Genomic DNA, 12,705 nt, shown 5'->3' with positions numbered 1-12,705 from the left:
TTAAAATGAATACAGTACAACCCAAAAAGAACCTTAAAAACCGTACAGTAGTAAAGAAAAATGAAAAGGAGAAAAAAGCACACACATACACATAACAAGCAAAAAAAAAATTAAAATAAAAACTAAACAAGATAAGATCTAAACAAGATGTCCCTTCCCAGCTAGGCCTAACGAATAATTAATTAAGTGAATGACACAGTATTCTAGAAGAGAGAGAATATAGTTATTCGATTAGTCATTAGGTAATCGGAAGTGACTTACTGTCGATGCGTGCCAGCTAAGAAGAAGCCTCGTTGTTTATCACTTCTATCCAGCTTCGTGATGAATCTGAGGCTCAGCGTGTAGTTGAACTTCCGTCGGAGCTTTTCCTGAAATAATCAAAACGAGCTTTATAAGTGGTCTACAAACAACAAGCGGTTAAGTTGTGATGAATGAGCTGAGAGAAGTTTCCCTAGCGCGGTGTACAGAGCTCTTCATACAAATAATATATTGATTCACATTTGAATAAGTTTAACTAATCAAACTCAAAGAAATTTTGTAGCCACGCTCTCTAGAAGCCAATATCTTTTCTGGTTTACCAGAATTCTGAAAAATTGTGTACTTTCAAAGTTACATGGGCTCATAGATTCGTATGTATCTAAATCTTTGAGTCACTTTGTACAGTTTCTATCAACACTTATATTATGAAGGTTTCTGACATAATAACCTAACATACCTACCATCAATCAATCAATGACCCCGTTTAGGACATAGGCCGTTCCTAAAGCGTAACACTACACACGGTCCTCCACTTTCCTCATCCGCTTCCCCCTGACCACACTGCGCTTGTTAGTAGATGCGCGATCTCCGCTCCAGAACACTCCATATAATAAATGGTGCGTTGCATAACTATAGTCGCGTCAGGTTGAGATGGCAATCCGGGTATGAGGCTGGGAGATGCCCCGCACACCCGCACGTCACCCGCGTTCGCTCGCATCGGGTCAGCACGGGGGCTGTGCGGGTGTTCGGGCGTTTCCTCCCCGATTGTCATTTCAACCTGTCGCGTACTATAGGTATAGCTTGTTTACCTTAAATTCAATATAAGTCTGGTCCGCAGGAGGGTAGTCCAGGCTCTTAACGACCTTGGGTCCCAAAGACCCCCCGGTCTTGAACAAAGCTCGTTCCGTCACATTCATGTCACGCACGTTGAAGACTACGAAGATCGTGTCACGGTCCACTTTGAAGTCTATTGAGACCTCACCTGGAAAAAAAATCATCATCATGTCAACCAATCCCATCCATCTAATGAGCAATCTCCTCTCAAAATCCTCGATAGCTTAACAGTTAAAGGAGCGGACTGAAATTCAAAAGGTTGCCGGTACAAACCCCACTTTTTTTTTTCGCTGGTAAAAATGCAATTACGCATTCCGCTTAAAAGCTGGTATGTGGGGCTTACTAGCAATGCATTTGATGCTGCATTAAATGCATTGCTAGTGTTGTAGGTACTACTGTCTGTCTTACCCACTCCCAGCACAAACTTTACGCTTAGTTGGAGGGGAAAGAGGAATATTAGTCATCATGATAAACTTGGCTAATGTTCTTTAAAAAAAAGAGATTGAAATGAGAATTGTGTAGGATCACTACGCTGACCAAATGGGGATTGACAGATATTACACACACAAAACATAATGAAGATCCCTCAAAAAGGCAAGTTTCCTCACGTTTTTTCATAATATACTATCATTTAGACTTATTAATTTAGTTTAATTTATAGTGTACTTACATTACTGTTTTAAAACAATTTACACAAACTAATCAATACACAGCAAAATGAAAAGCTGTGTAATAAATGACTAAAAAGTTCTGTAAATTACAAAAAATGGTTTGTAAATTACATAAAATGTTTAGTACTGTGACACGTACCCCTTAGTTCTCCAGTGGTCAAATTGGGATGTAGCCATAAGCTATAGTGTTTGGGAATCAGGAAAGTTGGCAACCTCGCACCGCGCCATGGGAACACCATGCCATTGCTTGCTATTCGTTCTCTGGTGAAAACAAATAAAAAGGTTCAATTTTTATTCGCTTATGGTCTCATATTCTGCTGTCTACGTATACCTTAGAATTTTTTTTAGAAACAATACCTAGTTTTGTCAAAGTCCTATTTTTATGGGGATACTCTTCAAAATATTTCTTCAGAGTTTCTAAAACAGACCATTGTGATGAGGATAGCCCGGTTTCTAATCAGTTAAAAGCATTTTATTTTATTTTTATTCAGATTCAAGTTAGCCCTTGATTGCAATCTCACCTGGTGGTAAGTGATGATGCAGTCTAAGATCGAAACGGGCTAACCTGGAATGGATATGCTAGTTTTCATTAAACCCATACCCCTTTGATTTCTACACGGCATCATAGGTACCGGAACGATAAATCGCTTGGCGGCACGGCTTTACCGGAAGGGTAGTAACTAGCTACGGCCGAAGACTCCCACCAGACTACTATCATATATTATACTTACTTATTAGCTGCAGTGGCATTTTCTTCTGAACCCGTTGGAGGTTGACCGGGCATTAGATCAGACTCGGGTAGGCATGGGCATTCTATACAAAGAGAAAACATATATAATTGTAACACTAGTACGCAAATATTTTGTAAAAAGAACTGGCAAGATGTTCAAGGCAGAATCGTAACTAAAAGTAGTAAGACTTCTGTGGGTCGCGACTGATGCAACAATATCTTCTTATATATAAAAATCAATGTTTGTATGTTTGTGTTCTATAGGCGGCTAAACCGCTGATCAGATTGTTATGAAACTTTGGTAGGGTGTTCTGAGGGCGCCCGAGATGGTTCCTGCATCAAAAAAACTATATATATATATATATATATATATATATATATATATTGAATATATATATATTCAATAAAAAAAACATGTTTGTTTACGGCATTGCAACGCATGCTGGGTACAGCTAGTTAACAATAGAAAACGATGCCTCTAAGAACCCCACGTCAGACGCATTTATCCGATGCCATACATTTGCATAGCATTGAAGCTGAGACTTATAGAGTGCACGTTGACTTAGCTTACACTTAATACACTGTTAAAACGAGACAGCGTTATATTACTGCCATAAATCTATCTCGTTTTAACTGAAACTTAAGTCTGAGCAAAATCAAAGTACGTTATAGACCTTAGCCTCAGAGTCCTAGAATAAAAGGGGTGGCTCTTTCAAAATCAATGCTTAGAGTCGCATCAGTCGCACGTGTCAGTTGCTTCACCCACGACCCACGGAAATCGCGTTGCATCGTGCGACATCAGCACACCGCGACAGGCGCGTCGCCTAACTTACGTCATACGTGCTTAAGTACATACCAGGTTGCGGAGTAGCGTACACAATGATCAGGGCAGTAGAGAACATGGCAGTGAAGACTAACGCGGCGAGACATATCGCACGACGCTGCGAGCACACCGCGACAGGCGCGTCGCCTAGCTCACGCGCTTCGCGGGCCTTGTCTGTGTCTAGAAAAAGATACAACCTAGATTTAGTGTAAGTTTTGAGAGACATTCCAAGAGAGGAAAAAACTCAGTGACTCAGGATTTTTGTTTTTACTGTATAAGTTTTAGTGTATTTTGCAAAATAAAGAAATCATTTCATTTCATTTCATTTCATTTCATAAGCATTTCACCTGCTAAAAATGCTACATCGTCGAGATCTTGATCCACCATGTTACGCCACGCAGCCGCTGAAAAAAAAGTTAAAACATGAAAACCGTTGGCTGAGGATCACCAGTCATTACAGTCATTATGACTTCATGCTTCAGTCAACAATAATATTTAAATACCTCTCCTTTCACTCTTTTTTGGGCAGTTTAAACGACTCCCTTGGTACAGTAGTAAGCGCTGTGTTCTTATTAGTGGGAAGTCCTGGGTTCCATTCCCGGCAGGGGTAAGGAATTTTATCTATACTAATATTATAAAGAGGAAACCTTTGTATTTTTGTATGTTTGTATTGAATAGGCTCAAAAACTACTGGACCGATTTCAAAATTTCTTTTACCATTACTTAGAGGGATTCTTCCGAATCCGTATAGGCTATCTTTTATCCCGGAAAATAGAAAAAATAAATGTCCACCCGTGCGAAGCCGGGGCGGGTAGCTAGTAATTTCTAAAGCACTGGTCTGGTGGGAGGCTTTGGTCGTGCCTAGTTACCACCCTACCGGCAAAGCTGTGTCGCCAAGTGATTTAGCGTTCCGGTACGATACCGTATACAAACCAAAGGGATATCGCTTTAATAAAAACTGCCATACCCCTTCCAGGTTAGCCCGCTTCCATCTTAGACTGCATTATCAATTCCCACCAGGTAAGATTGCAGTCAAGGGCTCACTTGTATATGAAAAAAACTCATGTAAAAAAAAAAGTCGTGTAAAAAAAAGTCGTGTAAAAAAGTGCAGTCAAGGGCTCACTTGTATATGAATAAATAAAAAGTCAATCAATCAATCAATCAATTTATAGCAAATTTGGGTATATACATTGGTCTTAATCTAAGCTAATAATAAGTACAGCCAAATTTAGCCTTACGGCATGCAATATTTTATACATTTAAAGTCAAATGGAATACAATTACAATTAAATATAATAAAAATAAATAAAATAATATAATGTCTAATAAGAAAAATGAAGAGAATCGTAACAATTAACAAGTCGTGTAAAAAAATAAAAATAAGTCATGTAAAAAAAAAGAAAAGTGAAGTGTACCCTTAGCGGATCCGTTGCGGTCGGCCTTATACTTGCCGATGGGCTCCATCTGAATACCGTCCATCTCACGGCCACCGCATGCCGACTGCGCTCTGCGGACGAGGAAACCAATTATTTGGCACTACACTAGGAAAGGAACCTCCAGGCAAATACCATCCTATGCTGGTCGTCTTACTAAATTTAACATGACTCCTCTCCATATTCGCCGTAAACGACAAGATTTGCTAACCCTACATAAAATACTACATTCCAATATAGACTCCCCCACTTTACTTTCTCAGATAAACCTTAATGTTAGATATGTTAATCGTAAACCAAAAACTTTTATACTGGAAACTTATAAAAATAACACCTCATATTATAATCCTGTTATAAGAATGTCCCGCTCCTATAATAATATAACAGATTTAGACATAGATATTTTTGATCATAAATTTAATAACTTTGTTAGAAAAGTAGTTAAGATAATTAAGTAAAATAATAGAATATTGGTGCTCACATTGTTATTTCATCGAATTCTTAGGTTATTATTTAGATCGAGTATTAAGTGTTTATATTAAATTTACTTTATTAATATTAAGTAATAACTAAGCGTGCCTTAAAAACCATGGTCATGTTGTGCGACCATATAGGATTGCAATAAGGTCAAAATGTAGCAATTTAAGAATTAGGTTAAAGTTATTATTGTAATCTGTTTTGGTCGTCAATAAATAAATAAATAAATAAATAAATAAAGTTGGTGTAACAGTGGTTTTAGGGTTCAGTACCTCAAAAGGAAAAACGAAACCCTTATATTTTCTGTTTTGTTAGGTATCTGTCTGTCTGTCCGTCTGTAGCGTCAGTCAAGAAAACCTATAGGGTACTTCCTGTTGACCTAGAATCATGAAATCTGGCAGGTAAGCAGGTGTTATAGCACAAGTAAAGGCATAAATCCGAACCCCGTGAATTTGTGGTTACATCACAAAAAAAGTTTTTCAATTTTCAAAGTAAGCTAACTATACCAAAAGGGATATCATAAGAGCTTTACCTGTACACTCTAAAACAGATTTGTATTTATTTTTATGCATATTAGTTTTTGATTTATCGTACAAAATATTGGAAAAAATACCCGAGCACGGAAGCCTCGGTCACGAGTCTGACTCGCACTTGGCCGGTTTTTCGGATTTTCAAATTCAAAAATAATTAAAACTCCCAAAATCACTCAACACGCCTAAAGAAGTTTTCACTACAAAAATCTTGCTTACAGCATTTGTTTACAATCCATCCATACTTAATATTATAAATGCGAAAGTGTCTGTCTGTTTGTCTGTCTGCTAGCTTTTTACAGCCCAACAATTTAACCGATTTTGATGAAATTGGTGCAGAGTTAGCTTACATCCCGAGGACGGAAATAGGCTACTTTGATCCCGGAAAACTAAACAGCTCCCACGGGATACGAGATTCTTAAAGACCCATCCATTTAACCAATTTACACGAAAGATACAGACGTAACTTGCGTCCCGGAAATTGACATAGGTAACTTTTTATCCCAGAAAGCAAACAGTTCCTACGGGATTTAAAAAACTTAAATCCATGCGGATGAAGTCTCGGGCATCACCTAGTTAAGCTATAATTTACTACCTAGTTCGAACTATTTAGCTCATTTCAAATTACGAAATATAATATAACTAGCTGATGCCCGCAGCTTCGCCCGCGTGGATTGGTCAGATCCCCTGCAGCATCAGGATTGAGGAGTTGGACTCCAAATTTTTTATGAAACAATGTCGCAAAGTTCCTCTATAGATTAAAAAAGAAATGACGCAAATCGGTTCAGAAATCTCGGAGATTTCGGTGTACATAGGTATAAAAACACAACTCCCTTTTTGAAAGTCGGTTAAAAAAGTAGCCTATGTTACTCCCTTGTCAATTCTCTACTTGTCTGTGAAAATCCCGTCAAAATCGGTTCGGCCGTTCCAAAGATTAGCCTTTTCAAACAGACAGACAGACAGACAGACAGACAAAAATTTTAAAAACGTGTGCTTCAGTTATGGTATCGTTCAAATAACCATATGAGCTTAATATGAGGTAGTTATTTCGAAATTACAGACATACACTTAAATTTTATTTATTAGTATAGATGAAACTATATATAGATGAACTCACCCTACTTTGAAATGTCACTGTTCGCTATAATGTCACACAGCATTCCGAACCAGTGGTAGATTACTTTGACGATTCAAAAGCACTTGTAAAAGTTTAATTGAATAAAAATAATTTGAATTTGAATTTGAATTTGAATTTCAAAGTAGGGTGAGCGATATTTATATATTATATTATATTTCGTAATTTGAAAAGAGCTTTTGCAGAAAACTTTCCAGTTTCCACTCATATTGACTGCCGAGTGTATAGTCAAAGGTGAGTGTCTACAGTCTACACATAAAGTGAGACCCGGCTTCCCCACGTGAAGGCGTGAACGCGGCAAAGCATAATTACGTCATCATAAGGACTTTGATCCTTTTAATCTGTAGGGTTGCAAACTAAGAAAAGAAAAAGTAGGTAAGGTAAGTTAGAAATTACGGTCTTTTTAATCGAGGGAACGTTCATTTAATCCACACTTCCATACTCCATACTAATATTATAAATGCGAAAGTGTGTCTGTCTGTCTGCTACGTTTTCACGGTCCAACCACTGAGCCGATTTCAATGTTTGGTATAGACTTGGGATACATCCCGGGGAAGGACATAGGTTACTTTTTATCCCGGAAAATTGAAGAGTTCTTACGGGATTAAAAAAACCGAAAAACACGCGGGCGAAGCCGCGGGCATCCTCTAGTTTATTATAAAACAATTTTTTACAGTTTACAAAACTATTTTTCACAATTTACAAAACTTTTTTACACAATTTTTAAACTTTTTTTACATACTAATAGCAAAAATAAATTTTACTCAATTGATAATAAATATAAAACTATAAATGGAGTAGGTACTCTCAGCTCCGTCATTTTAAGGATTAAAACGAGAAAACAAAATTAGGTTTACAAGTAAGTCATCATGGGAATTATGATTCTCTTAATTTACAGAGTTGTCATTTTTTTATGACAAGTTTGTCCTTAGCATAATGTATCTTTTGTTTGATATGTTTTATTTATTAATAAAGTCTTGCTTGATAAAACTGTCTTTTTGTAAATCATAGAAAACTAGAGGATGCCCGCGACTTCGTCCGCGTGGATGTAGGTTTTTGAAGATCCCTCGGGAACTGTTTGGTTTTCCGGGGTAAAAAGTTGTCTATGTCAATAACATAGACGCAAGCTACATCTGTAGCTTTCATACAAATCGGTTGAGCGGATGGGTCTTTAGGAATCCCTGGGGAACTCTTCGATTTTCCGGGATAAAAAGTAGCCTATGTCCGTCCCCGGGATATAAGCTAACTCTGTACCAAATTTCGTCAGAATCCGTTAAGCTGTTGGGCCGTGAAAAGGTAGCAGACAGACAGACAGACAGACACACTTTCGCATTTATAATATTAGTATGGATTAAGCTTTTTGAGTGACTGCCAAGCGCACAGCCGTATCTAGTAACTTTTGTAGCACTTTTCAGAGAACAGTCAAAAGTAGTAAGGTACCTATGAAGTCTTGGCTCCCTCGGCATTACGTGGGAAATCATGGGAAAGCATAATGACGCCATCCTTATAATTTTTATAAGTGCGGCTTTTTTACAGGTTTACCCACAACATTGTCATTTGATCCATATGTTTAATAGCTCGTTCACACAGGCTGCCTAAGCGTAGACGTAGCGCGTACCATTGCGTTGTTATAATATTGTATGGAACTGTATGAAACATGGCACACCGCTTGCGTAAAGCGTGGACGTATGCGTAACCCGGTGTGTTAGGGGTTTACGCGCGTCACTACGCACGCGTCACGTGTACGCAATTGGTGTGAATCGGCCTTTACTTATCGAATGGCGCTGAATGTAACAAAAAGGCCCTGTATATATTCCTTAACTTTAATAAATATAAATATAAGTACCTAGGTATATCAAATTTTTGTGAATTTGCAAAACTGATATTTATGAAAATTACAAACTGTCTTTTTGTAAATTACAATGCCTACTTTTTGTGGGGGTAGGTAAGTATAGAATCAATAATTCTTTAAACAGAATAAAATATCAGTGTCATTTCATTGGTTATTAGTCTTATTACTTAAGATATGGATAGGTTTTACTAATATATTGCACTTGGAAAATAAAATAGATTTTGTATTCATAGATTCAGAGAAACGCATGAAAAATTATTATGTACTAATATTATGCGATCGGTCATGTATATTACATTGTGTTACCTGCATGAGTTGTGTGTGCCCGTAAGTGGTGTGTCACACTGAATAAGACTATTATACTATTGTATTTTTAAGTGTTTTGTGAACATGCTGTGGGCGTACCTTATAATAATAAATAAATAATAAATAAATAAACAAATTCATTTTATTGAAACAAACATTTTATCCATCATATCTCATGTACACATAAAAGCTAAAAGGTTGTATGCACTCCAATGTACGTAAGTGCTCATCCTCTTTAGTCTAGGCTTTCCATAAAAGAGCAGGCAAAGAATACATGCGTTCAGCCGAGAACAGGGGTGTGAACTATGGTGGAAAATGATTGGAATTAATAAATGGTGTGTGATGATTATTGTTGATTGTTGAATTCTATACTTCTACAATTCTTCTATTAAAATACTACTACTAAAAAGTCAAACTTGAATAAACTACTAGCCGGTTTTGGATGGAGATAGATAATATCCTAGATTCGCACATAGGCTAATTTTTATCGCGGAAAATCAAAGAGTTAGATAACCTAAATCTACGAGGATGAAGTCGCGGGCATCGGCTAGTAATAGATAACAAGTGAACGAAGAGTTCTGTACATATATATTTTCTGTAAATTTTTGTTATATTTTGCTGTCATAGCGGCAATAGAAATAGGTGAACAGTCTGTGAAAATTTCAATTCTCTGCCTATTACGGTTCATGAGATTCAGCCCGCTGACAGACAGACAGATGGAAGGATAGCGGAGGCTAAGTAAAAGGGTCCTGTTGGCACCCTTCGAATACGGAACCCTAAAACAGAATATGTACTCGTGTAATTAGAGAGTCTAGTGTTCGATCCCGGACGTCAGGTATTTACCTTTAAGAGGGCTCTCTCCGTCATTCGTTTCATACAATCGTAGTTCCAATTTCATTTGAATATTAAGCAACCAAAGTCCATCAAATTTTGCAGACATATTCTAGAAACTAATATCTATGTCTGTGGTTTTCCAGATTTCTGTTAAAATATTCGGTTTCAAAGTTACGCGGTCTTAAAAATTTCCATACAAATCTTTGAGCCCCTGTAATTTTAAAACTACATATTTTTAGAAAAATCTAAAACACCACAGACACAGATATTAGTTTCTAGAATATGTCTGCAAAATTTCATGGACTTTGGTTGCTTAATATTCAAATGAAATTGGAACTACGATTGTATGAAACGAGTGACGGAGAGAGCCCTGTTAACACGCTGACGAAATCGCGGGCATCATCTAGGGCCTATATATCAGCTTAATTAAAGGAACCAATCGCGCACCCAGGGTTCCGTACTCGGGTATTTTTTCCAACATTTTGCACGATAAATCAAAAACTATTTATGCATAAAAATAAATAAAAATCTGTTTTAGAATATACAGATAAAGCCATTCCATATGATACCTCACTTGGTATAGTTATCTTACTTTGAAAAAAACACATTTTTTTAATGATGTAAAACATAATCACGGTTTTCGGATGTATTCCTTTACATGTGCTAAAGACCTACCTACCTGCCAAACTTCATGATTCTAGGTCAACGAGAAGTACCCTATAGGTTTTCTTGACAGACACAACTGACGGACGGACGGACAGACAGAGAGACCGACAACAAAGTGATCCTATACCATTATTACCATTAATTAATACCATTATAATGGTATATACTATATACCATTTTTCCTTTTGATGTACGGAACCTTAAAAAAGCATAAAAGCGAATGCGCACCGATCTCTAACGATTCCTGAACGGAGCCTCTTCCGTTCAGAAATTGCAATTTGCAATTTATCAATCGCTTCAGTCAACCGGATATTTGTCAATTTTCGAACGAAAGTGCCACTTAGATTTTAAAGAGTAATAAATGAAATAAATAATTGTTTTCTATGTTTTTATTAATTAGGAAAATTGGACGCCTCTATATATTGTCCAATTAATTAATATTAAAGGTATCTATATAAAAATAATGTAAAATACATATGTACTGATTTAAATAGAAAGAAATAATTATTATTACGGCCTAAAATAAAAACCAGCTAACTAACAAAATCGATAAATCTATCAAAAAAAAAAACAAAAAAATACATTGCTATTTATCCGACTTCAAAAATGAAAGAGATTTTGTATTTTTATACGTTTGTTTTCACTCAAAATTCGTTTTTAATATTCTCTATCTATAAATTTGGTATTATGGAAGTCATCCGTTTAAATATTTAACAACTTATGTCATTTAAGAGTAAAATGGACGTCTAATAGGCTTGGATGAATAAATACTCCTAATAGGTACCTAAAAATAAAATCTTACTGTTTTTATCGATTTAGAATAATTTCAGACATGATTAATTACTGAATTAACAAAATGCTAAATAGAAGAAGACATGAAGAAGATAATTGGGTAGAGTTACTAAAAAATATATGATGTAAAGCAAATGCTAAACTTAAATTATTATTATAATTTATATTTTCTTCACATGAAAATCTTACCTTTTAAATTCACAATCAAATTACCACGGACACTTCGAAAAATACACTGATAAAGTAATTAAATAGTACTTTTTAAGACCACAATTTTGAAAAACACGTTTTTGAACACGTTAAAATGCGCGTCAGAAAATAAATTCTTCGCGTTTGGTTCCCACGATGGTAGGAGGCGAAATGTTGGTGCGATCGATTTTCACGGGAAAATGTGAGAGGGAAACAGGTAGAGGGAAGTTAGGGTGTTAGAAAGGGACGGGCGGAGGGGTGAGTGAGAGGGGTTGAATGTTTATTTGTGGGTGTGTTGAACCCTCTGGAAATCAGGGTTCCGAAGAGCGTTACTATTGGTTTCATATTGACAATATTATCTTTTTTAACAAATTTTTTTTTGTTTGTTTGTACTTTATACGTTCAAAATATTAAACTGAGCAGTTATATCGAAAACTAGCTGATGCCCGCGACTTCGTCCGCGTGGATATAGGTTTTTAAATCCCTTGGGAACCACGGATTTTTACGAGATAAAAAGTAGCCTATGTGTTAATCCAGAGTATAGTCTATCTCCGATCTAAATTTCAGCCAAAACGGCCCAGTAGCTTATGCGTAAAAGTGTAACAAACATACACACACACACTACCTACACACATACACACAAACTTTCTCCTTCATAATATTAGTGTGATAGTGTGAAGTGTGATATCAGTTCGTCTTCCGAGTGTCATCATTACTCACTATTTTTCATGATTTCCAAAATATATTTGGCTGTCATTTTCGATTTTTTTCCGGGGATAATGAGATCTATGTTTAAATATATGCAGATAAATTTAGAAAAATACGTACGCACTGAATTTGAGAATCTCCTTATTTTTGGTCATTGGTTAAAAAAGCATAAAAAGTGATTCCTAAAATTTTCTTTTACGGAAGTTTGTATGTGGAGCGCACTACTCATAAAAATAAACGTACGAGTACGTACGAAATGCCACCCAATACAAATGGTAACGCCTTGGCAAATTTTTCCCAGTAGTTTTCTTTGCCCCTCAAATAACTGGAGCAGTAGGGGCTGCTTAGAGTGTAGGGATGCTGCGATGCTCTACACATCTATACACACAACAGACAACACGGAAAGGTTAGTTCGTAGGCTCCGAGACATGACATTATTGGAGGAATAATTTGTACAGATGGAAAAT

General features: G+C 36.5%; 1 protein-coding gene across 1 annotated transcript in view; it reads right to left on the bottom strand.

Moving 5' to 3' along the window:
- LOC123879629 overlaps positions 1-11,693 on the bottom strand; it is a 35,162-nt gene extending 23,469 nt beyond the window's left edge. The window contains exons 1-8 of the mRNA XM_045927428.1: positions 11,531-11,693; positions 4,732-4,823; positions 3,664-3,720; positions 3,350-3,496; positions 2,495-2,576; positions 1,903-2,024; positions 1,068-1,240; positions 262-368 (exon numbers count right to left, since the gene is read on the bottom strand). Of these exons, the coding sequence (XP_045783384.1) occupies positions 262-368; positions 1,068-1,240; positions 1,903-2,024; positions 2,495-2,576; positions 3,350-3,496; positions 3,664-3,720; positions 4,732-4,795 (752 nt within the window). The 5' untranslated portion in view covers positions 4,796-4,823; positions 11,531-11,693. The remainder of the gene's footprint in view (positions 1-261; positions 369-1,067; positions 1,241-1,902; positions 2,025-2,494; positions 2,577-3,349; positions 3,497-3,663; positions 3,721-4,731; positions 4,824-11,530) is intronic.
- Between the last annotated feature and the right edge of the window lie 1,012 nt (positions 11,694-12,705).

This window comes from Maniola jurtina, chromosome 28, assembly GCF_905333055.1.
Source record: "Maniola jurtina chromosome 28, ilManJurt1.1, whole genome shotgun sequence".
NCBI classification, from domain to species: domain Eukaryota; kingdom Metazoa; phylum Arthropoda; class Insecta; order Lepidoptera; family Nymphalidae; genus Maniola; species Maniola jurtina.
This window is presented reverse-complemented; position numbering and strand designations above follow the sequence as displayed.